The 20,563-nt window shown below is 35.6% G+C and overlaps 1 protein-coding gene across 2 annotated transcripts in view; it reads right to left on the bottom strand.

Annotated features, from left to right (window-relative positions):
• Pard3b (par-3 family cell polarity regulator beta) overlaps window positions 1-20,563 on the bottom strand; it is a 978,588-nt gene that overhangs the window by 470,497 nt on the left and 487,528 nt on the right. For both annotated transcript variants that reach the window (XM_040294778.2, XM_005335090.5), the window contains exon 5: window positions 2,663-2,751. In XM_040294778.2, coding sequence (XP_040150712.2) covers window positions 2,663-2,751 — 89 coding nt within the window. The remainder of the gene's footprint in view (window positions 1-2,662; window positions 2,752-20,563) is intronic.

Below are 20,563 nucleotides of genomic sequence, written 5' to 3'. Positions count from 1 at the left end.
GAAAAGATAAGGGAGTCTTGGAGGAGGCTAACTTGGGTCAATAGGGATTAGGGAATGAGGTGGAGTCAGGAATGACACGGGAATGAGGGACAGTCTTTCCCACATATTGCTTGGTATTCAAAGAGAAACTCCAAGTGTAAGTTGTAGAAAAAGTACCAAAGAGAAATTACTTGTTTCACTGTCTTCTTAAAATAAATTCAGCAATGATTCATAGGTCATGTATATTAAAAGATTCTTTGGAGCACTCCCTTTAAATGTTATTGTTCTTTATTGAATAAGGATGTTTTTGTCAATAATGGATGAGTTTACAGTTGTAATTATGATTTATGGAACAATTTTTTTGTACCCATTCAAGTCTTTCACTTAATAAATATTCCCCCATTGTATTCCAAAACCTGTATTAGGTGTCAGAAATCCTTTGGAGGATGTGTAGTCTTGTTTGGGAGAACAAATATTTACAATAAACTGTCATATGTGTAATACTGATGATAATCATTATAATAGCAATTCATGTTTATCTCATCTTTTGTTTAGCATTGTACCAAGTCAGTTGCCTGTATATGCCTTACTTAATCTTCATAAAAATCTATGCAATCATGATACATATTTTTCATAAGAAGAAAACATTTTAAAGAGGTTAAGTAATTATTCCAATATTGTAAAAGTAATAAGTAGTAGAGCCAGTGGCTCAAAAGCAGTTCTTCTCTAAATCTAAAGGCTTTAGAACTAAGGAATGGTTTGAAAAATGCTATGATCTAGAACACATTATCCAGCAGTAATATGCTGATCCAACTGAGGGAGGAGTTAGGAGGTCATTGCCATCACTTAGCTGAGAGATAATAACGACTTGAGCAGTGACCATGGGATGAGGTTGGTTCAACACATTTCAAATTCATTCTGCAAACCATTTACTTGCCATGTGTCTGGTATGAAAGTAGGCCCAAAGTCCTATGCTGGGCTCAGCTCTGTGGGTCTTCTGTGCCTCCCTGCCCCAGCTGGATAGGGACCCTGAACTCAGCTGTAAGGGGCTTCCTATTTCACTTTTACAGTTTTTCATCATCGCATAGCAGCTAGAGCCAATATTCTCTGGGAGAATTGTCACCTCCAAACTTTCCCCTGTTAGCGGAGCATTTCATATATAAATAAATAAATGATGGATAGATAACTAACTAACTAATTAAATAAATAAATAAATAAAAATGAAGAAAGCCAAATAGAATAAGGGTATGACCAAGTATGACATTCATTCACTACCTCTATAAAACAATCTTATCAAAATTATAAAAAGATGGAGAAATTCTGTACCCAGATTTTAATATCAAAGAACTCATTAATCAAGGAAACAATCTAAATAAAGAGTAATTATGGTCATGTGGCCATAAATTATAAGTTTGATGAGGATCCTCACAGTAAAGCATTGTAATAAAGGATGCTCACCATTTTTTTAAGAAGCTAATTTCATGCAAATCAGCACTTATTAGTTACTGAATTTAATGAAAAGAATACATAGACTGAATTAATGAATGACCATCTATTTCAGCAGCATTACCTTCTAATGCTAAAATCAACCATCTATTAAATATGAAATTACCTTCTTTATGCCAAATTTGAAGTAACTTTAGGGAAAATGATCATGATGGTAATAACAGTAATATGGGCTGAATACCTCTCATTCAGAAATCTGAAATTTGAAACTTCTTGCATGCTGATATCATGCTCAAAGGAGTTTGGATTTTGGAGCACACTGTATTTCAGATTTTTGATTAGATGTGCTCGGCTAATGAAGTCTATGTAAATATTCCAAAATATTAAAAAAAAAACTCTCTAAATTCTGAGGCACTTTTGGTCCCAAGCATTTTGGATAAGAGATATTCAGCTGTAACAGAAATAATTGTTACAAGAATAGTTATAGCAACAGCAACAAATATTCACACCACTCAATTGGACCAGAGCTCTGTTGAAAGCACTTTACATGTGTTGACTTAATAGATGTAAAATTTACATCTAAGAATATAATAAATCTGCATACCTATCCTCTGAAGGTTTAAATAATAACTCCATTTTACAGACCAGAAAGCAAGGCAAAAAAGATGAGTAAGTTACCTACGCTTGTGGAACTAGTCAGCAGCTAGTCTGGGATTCGAATCTAGGGAATACCTGAGGCTATAGTATTGAAAATCAGAACAAAGAAAAAGAAGTTCTGGTAAACACAGTGAAACTAACTTCACATAATGAGTCACATTCATTCATTAACAACACAAAAAATTTCTAGTGGATGGACTGGATTCATTTTATATATGTCAAGTAAAATATTGCAAGATTGTTCAAACACAATAAAAAAAACACTCAACCACAATGAAGTCTCAAGTGCTCATTTAAACTGCTGTGCAAAAGAAGGAGAAATAATTAAGAAATTCTGGTTGCAGAAGATTATTGGAAGGATTGAGGATCATTCATATATGTTTATCAGTAAAACCTCATACCTTATGTAGAAAATGGGTAAAAAGGAATAACTGAATTATTTTAGAACTGGGACATGCTTTACCCCACAATTTTACTAATCTTGATCTTTCCTGTAAAATAAGAACAATTAAAAATTGTTAAAGAAACCAACATCAAATTTAAATAAGCAAAAACATTCTTATTTGCATAAAGAAAATACCTCAGTGCACCCTTAATTTTTGGCGATGTTAGTAGTTCTGTCTGCACACCATTCATAACTTCTCTGTCTTCTAAGTTCTGCGTGGAATCCTGTAGTGAAACAAACCCATAAGCATGTGGATGTTGCACATATAGACTGAGTATTTGAATAAAATGTATCAACATGGGAGAGTAAAATGATTTACTCTGAATATAGACAGTATGCTCCAATTTCTTTGAAGACTGGAAACAGGTGTTAATCTTTTCAGTGCTTTCAATGTGCTTTTCTTTCTCATTTGATTTCTGAAATGCTCAAATGGCCCATTTACATGAAGCAATATGTTAAGAGCTCTGGAATATATCATTTAGCTTCCTGCTACTCAACTATAGTCTCTTGGAATTGTGCTTGAAACCAGCGTGGGAAAGGAGTACCGAAGGGAAGGCTCCAGTGACAGGTGGAGAGAGATGAGTTTGTAAAGTGCTGTACTTTGCTTACACCTTCTTACAACACTAATATGTAAAGAAAACAAATTCCTGAGAAAATGCCACTTGGAAAAGTCACTGTTCTCAAAAGTGTGTGGGAACATTGCAGGAAAAAAGAAATCTGGAGGGCTGGTTGTGGCTCAGTGGTAGAGCGCTTGCCTTGCGTGTGTGTGTGAGGCTTGATCCTCAACACCACATAAAAATAAATAAATAAAAATAAATAATAAAATAATAAAATAAAGTTATTGTGTCCATCTACAACTAAGAAATATTAAAAAGAAATCTGGAGTTTTTGTCATGGGGTGGATTTTGAGGATGACCTGTACCAGAGAGAAACTAAACTGACCACTTAATTTCTAAGTGACAAACACTTCCATTACCGAGAGGCAAGAAGATCAGGAAGGGACACCAGGATGGAGTCACTTTGCAAACCTGCATCTGATGCTACCACAAGAAGTGGAGGTCAGATTCTAGAAGGCATACCTGAGATCAATTCTTTTAAATGAAAGACATTAGTTCTTTGGTAGGCTCCTAGAGCTGCTCTTTAACCATCATTCTCTTTAAAGGGAGAGTCTAATGTTAGATTTAGTCTCTATTTTCACTGAAGTGACAAAACACATGGAGAAAGATCCATGTCAAAATCTCACACCTAAAAGATGGCTTTTATGGTTATGGATGTATAATTCCAACAAAACATGTCAGAGAATGTATGAGCTTAAGAGGTTGGATATAAGCAATTTAGGTTAATATCTTTTTTTTTAAAAAAAATTTTAAGTTGTCAATGTACATTTATTTTTGTTTATTTATTTATATGAGGTGCTGAGAATTGAACCCAGTGCCTCACATGTGCCAGGCAAGCACTCTACTACTGAGCCACAGCCCTAGGTTAATATCTTGAAGAAAATAAGGTGCAGAGTTTCAACTAGAGCACTTTGATGTAGTAGTACAGCGATTTAAAAAATGTCTTTCTTTTTTAGACTGGTAGCAACATTTCACGTAAAAACATTTCTGTGAAAAATTTCTATACTAGATTTTCAAAAAAAAATATTTTTCTCCCCTCCAAAGGATTAAAGAAAGGAAAGAAAATTCAAAAAAAATTTTAAAGAATGGTTCATAGTTTATGGTTCTAAATCTTAAAAGATGAATGTCTTTGAAAGCTTCCAAATGTTCATAGTAATACGAAGAGCTTGATAAATTCTTACAGAGAAAAGGAGACAGAATTGACCAGGTTATTAAAATATTCAGATTGTTCAAACATAAAATTTAACAAACTACTTGAATCTGTGACTATCAAACATGTCAGGATATTTGAGGACCTCATTTTTTGCTCAAGTTGTTAACTTTATCTGTCTGTCTCACACAGGAGTAAATTGGGTCTGGTTCTCTGTACATCAAACACATAATACAGAACTCAATGTATTCATTTTCTAGTGCTCTGTAATAAATTATCCCCAAACTTAATGGATTAGAAAATAAACATTTATTGTTTGTCATGGTTTCTGTGAGTCACTTGAAAGTGGCTTAGCTGGGCAGTTCTGGAGCAAGATCTCTCACAAGTTTGAACTCAGGATGTCTGTGGGGCTGCAGCTACAATTATCTATAAACCCTGATAGGGGCCTTAGGATCCACTTTTTTTAAATTACTGCAGATATATTGAGATACAATTCATATAAGATTAGGTTCCCCATTTTAAAAGATACAATTTGGTGTTTCAGTATATTCAATTCTGCAACCATCAACACTAAGGTTAAAATATTTTAATCACTCCCAAAAGAAACCCCATACCCATTAGCAGTTACTCTTCATTCTCCCCTCCCCTGCCTCCCCTGATATTCACTGCCAATCGTTAATCTGCTTTATGACTCTAAGGATATGTCTATTTCTGATATTTCATATAAACAGAAACATGATTTTTTAATTAGAATATTTGCTAAGTCATCCATGTTGCTGCATATGTCAGCATTTCATGCCACTTTATAACCAAACAGGATTCCATCTTAGAAATTTGGTTTTTCCATTCATCAACCACAATTGTAGTGTTCTCACTTTTGCCTAGTGTGAAAATATTACTGTGATTATTTGCATATGCGTTCTTGTATGGAAATGGTTTCAATTACAAGGAGTGAAATTGTTGGTTATGCAGTAACTTTATGTTTAATGTTTGAGGAATGGCTACACTATTTTCAGGTATTCACATAAAGTGAAATTTCTATTAGAAATATATTAGGTGGGCTGAGGATGTGGCTCAAGCGGTAGCACGCTCGCCTGGCATGCGTGTGCCCCAGGTTTGATCCTCAGCACCACATACAAAGAAAGATGTTGTGTCTGCCGAAAACTAAAAAATAAATATTAAAAAATTCTCTGTCTATCTCTCTCTCTTTAAAAAAAAGAAATATATTAGGTTCCAGTTTCTCTACATCTTTGACAACACTTGTTATTTTCCTTTTTTAAAAATTTTAGCCATCTTAGTGGGTGTGAAATGGCATCCTACTGTGATTCTGATTTGCATTTCTTTAATGGCTGATGATGTGGAACTTCTTTTCATGTGATTGGCCACTTGTGTACCTCTACTGAAGAAATGTCTATTTGTCTTCTTTGTACTTTACTGATGGGTCCTTTAAAAGCACAAAAGTTTTTAATTTTAAGTCCAACTTATTTACTTTTTCTTTTGTTAATTGTGGTTTTGGGGTCATATCTAAGAAACAGTACCTAATACAGAGTCACATGGATTTATTCCTATTATCTTCTAAGAGTTTTATAATGTTAGCTATTAGTTTTAGGCCTATTAGCATTTTGAGCTAATTTCTAGGTATGCTATAAAGTAGGGTTTCAAACTCAATATTTGCATGTGCCAACATCAATCAGTTGTGCCAGTATCATTTGTTGAAAAAAATTATTTTTCCCCATTTAGTGAAGCTTTTCCTTCATTAAATTGCATGATGAAGAGTCACAAAATCACTCATATCCAAACATTTATTCTCTCAACATCTGCATAACAACATCAAATGACTAACAACAAAAGCATTATTTCTGGACTCTCACTTGCATTCTATTGATCCAAACCTATACAATTTTGATTATTGTAGTTTTGTAGTAAGTTTTGAAATCAGGATGTGTAAGTCCTCCAAATTAATTGTTCTTTTTTCAATATTACTTCATTATTCTGAGACTCTTATATTTTTATATTAATTTTATAAGTAGCTTGTCAATTTCTACAATAAAAAACCAATGAGTTTTTATAGAGCCACATTGAATCTATAGATCAACTTGGAGAGCAATGTCATCTTAGCAATGTAAAAATTTCACAAACAGCTAACAGTGGCAGTCAATTAAGATAAATATCCTCTTTGGTTTTATAATTTGGCTTGGATGTATATCCCTATTGTGTCAAAGAAAAAAAATCAGAATATTTCCTACAAAGTATTAACTCTATTTTTTGCCTTATTGCTTCCGGTTTCTATGTGAAACTTTCTTGTTGGTCCCTAACACAAGGTAGGAGATTACAAACTTTCTGGTTCAAATCAAATCAATATCATGCAAGGTTAAAGGGAGTGTTTTCTTCTAGTTCTAGTTAGGTGGTAAGTAAAGGTTCTGTTTATGTCAACAACATACTTGACTCTCTGAGTATTTGGAAATGTCAATTACAATTTGAAAGCAATATTGGGCCAATTGCAATGTGATAACCTGCTCAAGGGTAATTCTGAACTGACTACATTTTTGGAATAATTATGTCAAAAACCGCAGACTTAAAAAGGAACACACATTCACAGACTTACATGTCCAAGACAGAAGTTCTACTACGTTAAAAGTAGCACCCAAAACTTGTCACCTACCACTGCTATCATAAAGGGGTGGGCAATATAGTATATCATATCAACTAACAAGGCTGTGTTTGCCACTTGCCAAAATCATTTCTCTATGAGGCAGTGATGGAATCCTTTGTATTCTCTAGAAATGGGGCAAGGTGGGCAGGAATAAGGCACCCTCCAAGGACATAAGGCCAGACTGCCTTCAATAGTACTGCAGAATCACAGTACTATAGGACTTTGTGAACCAAGGCAGCTTATCTCTTAATAGGGTACAGAAATTCTTTTTTTCCAAAAGTACAAAATAATTGACAGGCTATAATGTAAGAGTACTTAAGCTTTTCGTTCACTAAATTGTATGATGAACAGTAATGAAATCATACATATCCAAAATGAAAATGATATATTTTTCCCTTATAGCTTATTAAAATAATTGAGAAAAATCTCTAAAATCATGACTTAAATTTGGAAGAAGGGCAAAAATAACCCTGATTATGAAGAACTGAAGGCATAAAAGCAACTCATGCTGAACAGCCTCCATATCTCTTCAACTTTAGATCTGAGAAATATTGTGTGATTGCAAATTTTCAAATTTCCCTCTGGAAGCACAATGGTTTTGGAAGCTCTGTATTTATTTTTATTAATAAAATTATTATGATATCTATTTTTAATGTTTATATTCAATGGATGGATAAGATTAGCTGCATAGAATAAATGAAGCTATTTCCACATTCATTTTGTCTCCATTTCAGCTCACACTCCAATCCATTGCTCTCTAATATTAAAGTTCAGCAGGAGGTTATGTCTTGCCAACTGGACAGAGACCTTTCACATTGTTGCTTACCTCTTTTATCAGATCAAGGAACATATCATGTGTGACTCTCACAACAGACAAGTTTAATTACTACAATCTTCAAAAAGTGAACATTTTTAGCAACACTTTCAGGATCACGGGAGCATTTCTGACAGCCAGAGTGGGGAGGATTTAAACATCGCTGCCCTATTTTTAGCTTTAAAATCAACACTTACATAAATATTCCCAAACCAATTAGCAGCAGCTGGAAAGTAAAGGTGTTTACATTGAGTTAGCACGGGTGCTAACAACTGCAAGAGCTCACAGTCTGCAAGAGAAGGGCCAGGCCCTGGAAGGGTACCCCTCGCTTTCCAGGGGTGATGGTGATGTTGGCAGCAGGCTGTCATTTCATATTTCACAGTTGGCACAAGTTGGGGATTTCATACAGAAAAATGGAGTATTCATTATGAAATATCATTGAATTATTAGTCTCCAAAGAAACTTAACACTCTTGATAAAAAATTTTGGAGGAAAACATTACCCATATTCTCATTGTGTTTCCCTGGTTGGCCATAGCTACAAAACAAAATTAAAAATAGTTTTATAGTTCAATGTTTCACCTTAGAGATGAGAACCAAAATTAGACATCCTGTTTATCAATAGGCATCTTCCTTTGACTTATAGGTGGCAATATACAGCTTTGTTTCTCACTCTTCTCACATTTTTAGCCACACTTGAATCCACTTACCCACCAAGTTTTAAGTTATGTTTCAAAAGCTCAGGTGCATTTTAAAACAAGATTTGCATTCTAAAAAGTCAACTACAAGTTTCTTTTGAAACTGCACATGAATTTTAGAATGAGAGTAACAGAAACATTATACAGAGAAGATTTGAATGAGAGGTTATATGCCTGGTGCTCATACATAAACATAATGTAAATTTTAAAATTAAAATTCTAGGCATAATTTCAGAATATTTGTTTTTACTTTTTAGAACAAAAATATCTGTGCTCAAGTAAAAACAAACTGCATTTGATATGCACACATATGAAATTAACATGCCTTTTAGTAGTCAAGCCCTGTTGTTCAAACCCTACCTAATATACATTCTTCACGCAGAGGGCAAAGCCTTGCCATGGGAAATCCTCCCATTGACTTTACCATGTCACCCCTTAATGTTCCAGTCTTTGCAATTTAATATGCTTATAATTCACTGTACAAACACATATACTATTAGGCTTTATACCTGCATATCTAGAAATTGGCAAGTCAGTTAGATATTTTAAAATGCTTAAGAATAAGGCCTGTGTTTTATTCATTTTTTCTTATGTCATAACAGTGATTTTCAAACTATAGCATGGATCAGAAACACTGGGAGCCTCATAGAAACACAAATTTCTGGGACCCACCCCCGAGGTAAGTATAGTGAGAAGCCTGACAGTCTGTTTGTCTAATAATTTTGTTAGTTGAGGAATCACACTTTGAAGACCATTACCATACTATATCTAGTACAGAAATGAGTTCTGTAGACAACATATTTTTTTAAATGTGTGATTTTTAGGTATACATAATAGTAGAGTATATTTTGACATATCATATATACATGGAATATAACTTAGGATCCCATTCTTGTGGTTGTACATGATGTGGAGTTTCACTGGTCATTTATTCATATAGGAAAGTTATGTCCAATTCATTCTGGGTCTTTCCTATTCCCATCACCCCCCTCCTTCCCTTCATTCCCCTTTGTCCGATCTAATGAACTTCTGTTCTCCATCCTCCCTTATTGTGTGTTAGCATCCACATATCAGAAAGAACATTTAGCCTTTGATTTTGGGGACTGACTTATTTCATTTAGCATGATAGTCTCCAGTTCCATCCATTTACAGGTTAATGTTATAATTTCATTCTTTATGACTGATTTATATTCCATTGGGTATATATACTACATTTTCTTTATCCATTCATCTGTTGAAGGGCATCTAGGTTGTTTCCATAGTTTAGCTAGTATGAACTGAGCTTCTATGAACAGATGAGGCTGTGTCACTCTAGTATGCTGACTTTAAATCCTTTGGGTATATATGAAGGAGTGGGATAACTGGGTCAAATGGTGGTTCCATTCTGAGTTTTATGAGGAATCTCTATATCGCTTTCCAGAGTAGTTGCACCAATTTGCAGTCCAACCAGCAATGCATGAGTGAACCTTTTTCCACACATTCTCACCAACATTTACTGTTACTTGTATTCTTGATAATTGCCATTCTGACTGGAGTGAGATGGAATCTTGGTGCAGTTTTAATTTGCAGTTCTCTAATGCTAGAGATATTGAATATTTTTTTTTCATATGTTGGTTGAACATTTGTATTTCTTTTGTAAAGTGCCTGGTCAGTTCCTTTGCCCATTTATTGATTGGGTTATTTGGTTTTTTTGGTGTTAAGTTTGTTGTGTTCTTTATATATCCTGGTGATTAATGCTCTATCTGAGGTACAGGTGGAAACAATTTTCTCCCATTCTGTAGGTTTCCTCTTCATGTTCTTGGTTGTTTCCTTTGCTGAGAAGAAGTTTTTTTAGTTTGAAACCATCCCATTTATTGATTCCTGATTTTATTTCTTGTGCTTTAGAAGTCTTGTTGAGGAAGTTGGTTCTGTTGTCTAATGTATAGTCAACTTCTTTAACAATGTTAACTAGTCCAGGACACGGTGAGGCTAATGACATAGCTCATTCTATAACTATGCCAATGAAAATCCAGACAGAGGAAATGACCATAGCTTCTCACATGTTGTGACAGTGACAAAGCTAGAATTCAGAATTCTCCATTCAGTTGCCTTTCTGCATACCATGATATAAACCATTGTTCACTTAGTGAATATAAACAAAAACTATAATAATGTCTTATACATACTTTACCTTCCTTTCAAAGATCTTAAAATGTTTCATATATAACTAGATGCATATTCATGAAAATTCTAGGTGATTTCTTGGCATTCCTATTCCAATTTTGTGTATGAACATATTTAAGGAAAAAAAGTCATACTTGTCCAGGATGAAAGTGTGGGTCTAAGAAAGAAAGAAGATTATTCAAGACTCTGACTCCTAAAATTTAGATTTCAATACAAACATGTTTGCTATATTTACCTCATTCATATCTATCTCCAACAGATAAAGAATGGATACTCATTTGAACAAAGACGATTTGAAAAGCTTCCTTTCTGAACAAACTGTCATTGCAGATATACTTCTTTGCTTTCTTGACATGTTGGCTTCTTGTACTTTAGGGAGTCTTCTTAAGGAAGTCAGTTTCTGAGCCGATATGTTGCAGTGTTGGGTCTACATTTTATTCTAGCAGATGCAGGGTTTCTGGTCTAATGCCTAAGTCTTTGATACACTTTGAGTTTTGTGCAGGGCAAGAGAGAAGGTTAAATTTCATTCTACTACACATGGATTTCCAGTTTTCCCAGCATCTTCTGTGAAAAAGGCTATCTTTTCTTCAGTGTATGTTTTTAGCATCTTTGTCTATTATCAGATAACTGTATTTATGTGGATTTGTCTCTGTGTCTTCTATTCTGTACCATTGGTCTTCATGTCTGTTTTGGTGCCAATATCATGCTGTTTTTGTTACTATCGCTCTGTAGTATAATTTGAGGTCTGAAGTTGTGGTGCCTCCTGCTTCACTTTTCTCACTAAGGGCTGCTTTGGCTGTTCTGTGCCTCATTTTCCCAAATGAATTTCAGAATTGCTTTTTCTAGGTCTATGAAGAACAATATTAGAATTTTGATGGTGATCACATTGAATCTGTATAGCACTTTTGGTAGTATGGCCATTTTGAAAATATTAATTCTGACTATCCAAAAACATGGGATATCTTTTCATCTTAGTGTCTAATTTCTCTCTTTAGTGCTCTGTAATTTTCACTGTAGAGGTCTTTCACCTCTTTTGTTAGATTTGTTCACAACTATTTTATTTTTTTGAGGATACTGTAAATGGGATAGTTTTTCTAATTTCTTTTTCAATAGATTCACTGGAGTATAGGAATATGACTGATTTATGGGTGTTGATCTTAAATACTGCTACTTTTTTGAATTCATTTATGAGTTCTAGAAGTCTTCTGGTGGAGTTTTTTGGGTCTTCTAAATAGGATCATGTCATTGGTAAACAGATAATTTGAGCTCTACTTTTCCTATCTGTATCTCTTTAATTTCCTTCTCTTGCCTAATTTCTCTGGTAGAGTTTCAAGGACAATGTTGGATAGGAGTAATGAAAGTGGGCATCTTTGTCTTGTTCCTGGTTTTAAAGAAAATACTTTGTTATTCTCTTTGGGTTTGTCATAAATAGCCTTGACAAAATGTTTTTCTAGTGTTTTAAACATGAATGCGTGCTATACTTTGTTAAATGACTTTACTGCATCTATTGAGGGAATCATGTTGTGATTCTTGTCTTTAAGTCTATTTATGTGGTGAATTATTTTATTGATTCCCACATATTGAACCAAACATGTATCCCTAAAATGAAACATACTTGACTGTGGTACACTATCTTTTAAATGTGTTTTGGAATGTGGTTTGCTAGTGCCTTATTAATAATTTTTACATCTATCGTCATCAAGAATATTGGTCTGAAGATTTCTTTCCTTGATGTACCTTTGTAAGGTTTTGGTATCAGGGTGATACTGGCTTTGTAGAATGAGTTTGGCAGTGTTCCCTCCTTTTGTATTTCATGGAATAATTTGAAAAGGATTGGACTTTGTTCTTCTTTAAAGGTCTGGTAGAACTCAGTTGAGAATCCAACAGGATGGCATCAAATTAAAAAGCTTCTTCACAGCAAAGGAAACAATCAAGAACATGAAGACAGAGCCTACAGAATGAGACAAAATTTGTGACACCTGGTCCTCAGGTAGGGCATTAATATCCAAGATTTGCAAAGAACTCAAAAAAACTTGACACTATAAAAACAAATAAACCTATCAATAAATGGGCAGAAGAACTGAACAGATATTTACCAAGGAAGAAATTAAAATGGCTAACAAATATATAAAAAAATGTTGAACATCTCTAGCAATTAGAAAAATGCAAATTAAATCTGCATTGATATTTCATCCCACTCCAGTCAGAATGGCAATTATCAAGATTAAAATTACAAGGATGTGGGGTAAAGGGTACACTCATACATTGTTGGTGGGACTGCAAATTGTTGCGACCACTCTGGAAAGCAGTATGAAAATTCCTCAAAAAATCAGGACTGCAACTAATAGATAGGAGAAGTACTGGGAACAGAAATTCCTCAAAAAATCAGGACTGCAACTAATAGATAGGAGAAGTACTGGGAACAGAATTAAAGCAAATTATATTCCATTTAGGTATATATATATATATATATATATATATATACATATATATACATATATATATATATACACACACACACACAATGGATTTAAAACAGGCATATTACAATGACATAACCACATCAATGTTCATGGCGGCACAATTCACAAAAGCCAAGCTATGAAAGTAACCTAAGTGCCCTTCAACCAAAGAATGAATGCTAAAAATGTGGTATAGGTACAGAGAAGAATGACTTTATGGCATTTGTTGGTAATGGATGACTCTGGAGAATTCCATATTATGTGAAATAAGTCAGTCCTCAAAAGTCAAAGGTCAAATGTTTTCTTTGATATCTGGAAGCTAACCCAAATAAGGGGGAGGGGCTGATAAGAATAACAGAAAGATCAGTGGAGTAGACAAAGGAGAGTGAAGGGAATGGAGGAAGGATTGGATAAGAAAAAATAGTGGAATGAATCTGACCTAACTTTCCTATGTACATATATGAATATGCCACAGTGAATCTCACCATCATGTACATTCACAAGACACCAATTTTAAAAATAAACAACTATAAGTAAATATCAGAAAGAACAGTAGAAAGAAGAAGGAAGAAGAAGGGGAGTGATAACGGGAAGTACTAGGAACTGAATTAGAACAAATTATATTCCATGTCTTTATAATTATGTCAAAATGAATCCTATTGTCATGTGTAACTAAAAAGAATCAATAAAATGAGTTTTGACACCTAGGCATGACAAGTTAGAAGTAGAAGGAGGAGAGATGGTTATTATTTGGGTTTTGTCATTTAAAAGTTATTATGAGCTGGGGTAACTCACTTACATTCTCTATATCTCTAATTTTATCTCTGTGACAAGAAGGAAACAGATTGAAAGACTTTGGAAATGGTTTCTGGTTCTAAATTTATGATTAAATCATATATTTTATACATTCTGTCCTGACGTTTTCTAATTCTAACCATTATTGAAGCATACTTCTGTGTTCTAAAATTTATTAAACCTTTTTTTTTTTTGTACCAGGGATTGAACTCAGGGGTACTTAACCCCTGAGCAACACCCCCACCTCTTTTTTACATTTTATTTTGAGGCAGGGCCTAAGTTACTGGGGTTGACTTTGAACTCCTGCCTCAGCCTGCTGAGCAGCTGGGATTACAGGCATGTGCCACCATGCCTAGTTATTAAAGCATTTTGATAATGAAAAAAAAAACATATTGACTTCTATGCAACTTTTGAAAACAAATTTATGGCATAAACTAAAGTGTATTTGAAATAAAACTAAAACTCTCTCTCTCTGTATCCCTATTTCCTTCTCACTTTTCTATGATCATTTCTTGACTGTTTTCTTTCCTTCAAAGGTTAATAATTAGTACAACTAGAGTTCATTATCAAGATTTCCCAGAATTCTAATTTAGACTTGACAACTGGAAATTCTGAAAAATTCTTGCATACTTTTTACATATTTTACCTGCTGAGTTTTTGCTTTGTTTATTTGTCTGGGTTTTGTTGTTACAAGAAGAGATTTACAAAGTGGCCTTGACTGAACCTAATACCATATATCGAAACACACCTTTTGTGTTAAAAAATAGGAGGTGCTTATTCTGTTTTATTTGTAAGATATGAGAGAACTAGATATATTAATCAACCTCCTCTAGTTATCAAAAATTAAAACCACTATTGATGTCAATATCAGCATTTCATTGGCTCGTCAGTCTTTCAACTTAAGGCCAACACTAATGGGTATGTTGCTGCCAAGCTCATGGCTGCTTTCAAACCTTCAGAGCTGTAGAAGTGCAGTGTAGCAATGCAATTCTGCTACCCTGTTTTACATTTGCTCTTTCTCATACTCAAATAACACATTAGAATGGTGCTTAAGAAAGAAGCATTTTTTCAAGGATAAAACTGAGACATACATGTTTATCATCACCATTTCCATTTATAAGTGGATTGTTTCACTCACCCAGTTACAGCAGCATTTCCCCTAGTTTTTTTTTGTATCATAAAATATACCAAAACTGCTTGAGCTCAATGTTCAGGTGTCCCAAGATAATGTTGCTTATTTCTGAAAGGGTGAAGATATTGACCAGTGTAGCCACTCCCATAAGGGTCTGTTTCTGATCATGCCAGCACCATAGAATGCAAGATCAAATGTATTGTAAATTCTTTAATCTATTTAAACTGGAGCATCTTTTAAAATATTTAAAATCCAGGCACCTGAGAGATGCTGAATGCTCTTAATAGGTTTAATAAAAATAAAGTTAAAATTGTTAAAGACTAAGGCCCTAAGGCCTTATTTGTAATTACATATCATCACCCAAACCTGGTAAATATAAAAATACTTGAGGAAGTTGGGACAATTCAGAAATTACAAATTACTTCTAGCTTAATTACTTTTATTTTGCTGGCTGAAATGCATTTTAATCAAGTTTGGCTATAGCAAATGTACCATATAATATTTAAGCAAAGCTATACAATGCCCAGGTTTGGTTAGGAGAGAGTAAAGAGGGGGAAAAAGACACATTATCAAAGAAACCCTTTTCATTTGCACACATACTTCACTCACGCAGACACAGGCTCACTTCCCTGCTGATCTTCCTACAATGATCTTTTCTATGAAAATGTGCTGCAAAAAAATTTGAAGTCACAGAACAATTTCATAGAAGTTTCAGGAGAGGAAGAAAAAAAGAAGTAAAAAAGCATGCCGATTTGTATGTGCACTTAGATCAGCAGTAGTAGTGCATTTAATTTTTTTTCCTTAAAATTTAGAAAATCAAAAGTCGACATTGGTTGAGAAATCCTTTAGGATTATCAGATGGAGAATCACTTACTACCATCTTGGTTCATGAATAAGGCATATTCCTGAAAAGTCTTTCTTGTTGCCAACACTCTATAAGCATCTCCCTCTCTTCTCATCCAGCCCAGAGCTGCCCTCTTCCTGCCACGCGCACACATTCCTGTCCTATGACCTCCATATATCTTTCCACACAATCGTCTAGCCATTCACTTTGTCATTCTTGCATTTCACTTCCTGCCACATTTATTGGAAGCTTCTGGTTTTAAAAACTATTTCATTAGCTTATAAGACCTACTAAAAATAAACAATTTGGGAAAGGATTTTCTGAGACAACCTAAAATGCACTTGAAGCAAGCCTTACCATGACATATGGGAAGAATGAGGAACAGTAGTAGAGGCACAAGACCCTGTATGGAGGGAAGACATGGGGTGGTCCAGAGCCGCCACATCATCTTGATCATCTTGGGTTCTTACAGCATGTGGAAACACAGCTTGAAATGAGGTGCAGATTTTCTCAACTGCTGAGAACAGCTGCAGTCATGGGTAGCAGTCAGCAAAAAGGTTTGTTTATAAAGCAAAGATATAAAAACAGAGTCGGGAGAGATCCTGTAAAAGTAGCTAAAACCAGACTGGAATATATTCTGATCACATGAAAAAGCCACCATGTACTTCTGTATAAACGTCTTCTACTTAAAACTCTTTACACTGTTTGAGGGGTGGGGGAAGCACTATACCATTAAAAGGACCCCATTAGTTTTCAATAGCTAAAATGTCAGCTGGAAGAAGGCAAGGGTCTTTATTTGTTGTGTCCACTGATAAATCCTCAAAGCCTAAATCAGTGTCTAGCATAGAATGGATGCTCAACAAATATCTATATACACCAGCTGTCTAGAACACCCTTGCTTGCCTGGCCAGTACCTATTCATCCTTTCATGCCTCACTAGGTATGGGACACTTTCTCCCAGAGTGCTCTGCAGAGACAGAGTCTCCGTCTTCAGGACCACCTTCCCGCCATGTGCAAGTTCAGTCAGGACATTGATATCAGGGAAGACAAGGATTCTTTCAAGTTGGCTGCCTTGCTTCATTGCATTAAGATCCTTGGGGGGGGGGGACTGTGTCTTATCTGACTTTCAATTCCTGTTACTTGGCACTGTCCTGAAATACAACGAATATTCCACTTCGGAGGCATGTTTAACTAGGTAGAAACCTTTCCTTTTAAGAGTCTTAGGAAACTTTCAATAAGCCCCCCCCCCCCAAAAAAAAATAATGCTGTGTATAGTACTATGCTAGACTCAATGCATAGGATATTATGCTAGACTCTATGGGGGAAGATTCCAAGATGAATATGACACAGTCTTTGTATTCAAAGCTGCAAGCTAGGGGGAACCATTGCCAGAGGCATCTCTGGCTTGAAAATCTAAAGTACCATTGAAAGCTAATCTTTATTTATGGATTGAAATAATTGAAGTAAAAGAGAATGCACTGATTTGTACCTGGCTGGTTATGTTTCTTTATATATGCTCTTATATTTTATTTATTATACTATAATTTAAAATGATTTTAATTATTTATAAAATGTATTTAAACAATATTTAAAACCATCCAAGTTCCACAGTCCCTGGGAGCTTGCATTAATCAGGCTCTTGGCAGCTGAGAAAGGAACCTTACCATGCTGAAATCTCCTGATCCTGAACCTCCACACTGGAGAGTATTGATCAGGGAGGGAACCTTTCATGTGAGGCAGGATGGTGGCCAAGTCCCACCACCACAGAAAGATTGTTTTGAACTTCTTCCTCAACATTCCTCTCCTCTTCCAGCCCTCTCTCGCCCATCCACAGTCAAGTGAAAACAATTCTGATTTTTGCCAACTGCCCTGTCCACAGCTCCCCTCTCAGCAGCTCCTTGCCTTCAGCAGGGCCTCACCTCCCAAATGCCTCCAAATCCTTCTCCCTCACCAATCGTAAAGCATGCCCTAGATGCATCCACAAGCTCCAGAATGTTTCAAGGATTCTCTCTGCTCCCTTGATATGAGTGAAAGACAACTTTCTCAGTGAAACCGCATCCTCAGCAACTGTATGAAGGGTGATATGTTCTTCTTCCTCATGCTACCAACACCCACCTGGGCTGCTCCCAGCTGGGGGTTTTCCTGTTCCCCCTTTTGGAAGTGACATCATTCTGCCTCACCAATCCTCTCCCAAGTCTCAACCTGTCCTCTCCAAGTTAACTCCTCAGTGTTTCCCCTGTTCCATCATCCCCAATCCTGAACTTCTCACACCATCCTGGGTGACTTGCTCCAGATTTTAGACCTTGACCCTATCCAGTGTCTTCTTTCTTTAATAGCATTTGGGCTTGGAAATTAACCCAAAGCAAAATCAAATGTAGAAAACCAATGCAAGTGTTCCTGAGTAGACCCTGAGTATTTAGCTAAGAGATAGTCTTATTTTCATTATATATATATATATATATATATATATATATATATATATATATATATATATATATATATATATTTTTTTTGGTGCTGGAGATTGAACCCAGGGCACTCTGCTCTGAGCCACACACACCCCATTTTTTTTAGAAAAAAAATTGAGATAGGTTTCTGATAAATAGCCAAGACTGGCCTAGAATTTGCATTCTTCCTGTCTCATCCTCCCATAAATAGCAAGGATTACATGTGTGCACCACTGTACCTAAGCTAAGAGAAGTTCTTGAGAATCAAGATACACCACCAAATGAGAAATACCGAAGCTGACAAACCATGAGCCAAACAGGGTTCATTCAGTTCACAAAGCCTTACTTATGGAGGGTTCCCTTTGTGCCAGGCACTGTGCAAAGTGTTGGGGACATTTTGCTTTAAAGAGCTCATTCTGTGGAGTGGGAAACAGAGTCTGGAGCGAAAAATGGTACTGAGTGGCCTTCCCACTGTTCCTCTTGGTGTGCTCCATAATTCAACTTAATTTATGCCAGCTGGATCCTAAACACACTGTAATTCTTGCTTCAACCTCAACCCCTTTTCACATGTAACGGCAGGTGTAAGCAAAATGTAATCATTCTCCATATAATATTTGCATATTAGTTTGCAAAACTGATGGTAGTGGTTCCTCTCAACAAAGATGTTCATGTATATACATATATAGTTCTGCATATCATCTCAGCACTTTTAAAATACACAAATGTCAACAAAGTTGAGAACTGAAATTTAGCTGCCAATGTAAGCCTTTATCTTTGGCAGAATCAGATTTGTGGTACTGAATGATGATAAATGTTTGAGCAGCACATCCTTGAATTGTGATTGCAAGGTGGGACAACATCTGAATAGGGCAAGTGGTATGTGGCTGCTAAAGTTAAAAGGCCTCAGTGGGTGTGGGGAGGGAATTCCACTGACCACATTGCTCATCAACTTCCCTGAGAACCACCAGGGAGGAGAGAGGCACAGTACAAATGCCACTTTAAAATCCGTGAGCCAAGGCTGTCATCTTTCCGAAGCTTCCTTGACAATGCATTACCGCTGAGTGCTGCGCTTCAGTGTAATTCACACTGCACTCTGGCAAAACTACAAACCATGACAAGCTCTTGACCTCTGGCTTCCATGTAGTTCATAAGAAATTTCGAACGTTACCTCTATGTATACTAAGGGTCTTGTGTTCATCACTACCTTTTCATTTGCTTTTCACTACTGCTCCACTTAGGGTTGATGAACTTTGGCCTCTGATGCTTACATCTTCTCCCCGACACCTGGCCAGGAGATTACTAGAAGAATGTGGCAAAGTTATACTATAATTATGTTTCTTAATTCACTTTTTTTAGAACTGCTTCTATTAGACAACGATGATTTAGTTCAGATGTCATTACTGGATTAATCCTTGAATGCCCTCTAGATTCATTAAATGGGCAGTTAGTGAGCGATTCTGTAGGGCAAGAAATTTAAGCAATGAAAACTAGTAGAGGATGAAATTGGCTATAAACCAGTTTCATGTGGAACTTTCCAAAATCATCTAGCCAATCTTTCCAAACCATATCATGTGCATCACTACCATCTCTCTTCCACCTCCTTTATCAGGGACTTCAAGATATAATATCTATATCAGTAAACCCTCCTAAATATTGATGTGATTTCCAGCTCATGAATCTGAGAGAAAGCAAGCCATGTCCAAGCATCTCAGGTTTTCTACATGAGTTTATAGATACTCACATTTATTGAATGTATAAGTAAACAGACCAACGCATTAAATGGGTCTGTTTCCTTATTAAATGGGTTCTACATTAAACTCATGTAGAACTCATGTAGCCAACGGTACCACCATATTCCTATCAAGGGAACATGGGCCAGCTCATGTTTTCATAACTGCATGCAGAAATATCAAACAAAGACAAACCTAGTTATGTAGTTAAATGTCAGTTTATTAATAGTGACAAATGTGGGAATGTGTCCTGAACTATATTTTTAACAAATAATTAGAATAATAGTGAGGATGGTTAAAAAAAATAGTCTTTTTTTTTGAACTTGTTAGAGATCCTTACTCAATGTTGTAGGATGCAACACAACAGGGCCCCAAATGGAAAAAAAAAATCTATCTAATCATTGACCTGAAGAAAATAGAAATTTCACTTTATTTTAGTTCTGTGGTTTCTGCCTTAGTACCAGCCCCCCAACCCTTGGCCATGTCTCATCAGTGAACATAACCTCATACAGTTAATGAATTCCCAGGGTTG

This window comes from Ictidomys tridecemlineatus, chromosome 7 (assembly GCF_052094955.1).
Source record: "Ictidomys tridecemlineatus isolate mIctTri1 chromosome 7, mIctTri1.hap1, whole genome shotgun sequence".
Taxonomy (NCBI): domain Eukaryota; kingdom Metazoa; phylum Chordata; class Mammalia; order Rodentia; family Sciuridae; genus Ictidomys; species Ictidomys tridecemlineatus.
This window is presented reverse-complemented; position numbering and strand designations above follow the sequence as displayed.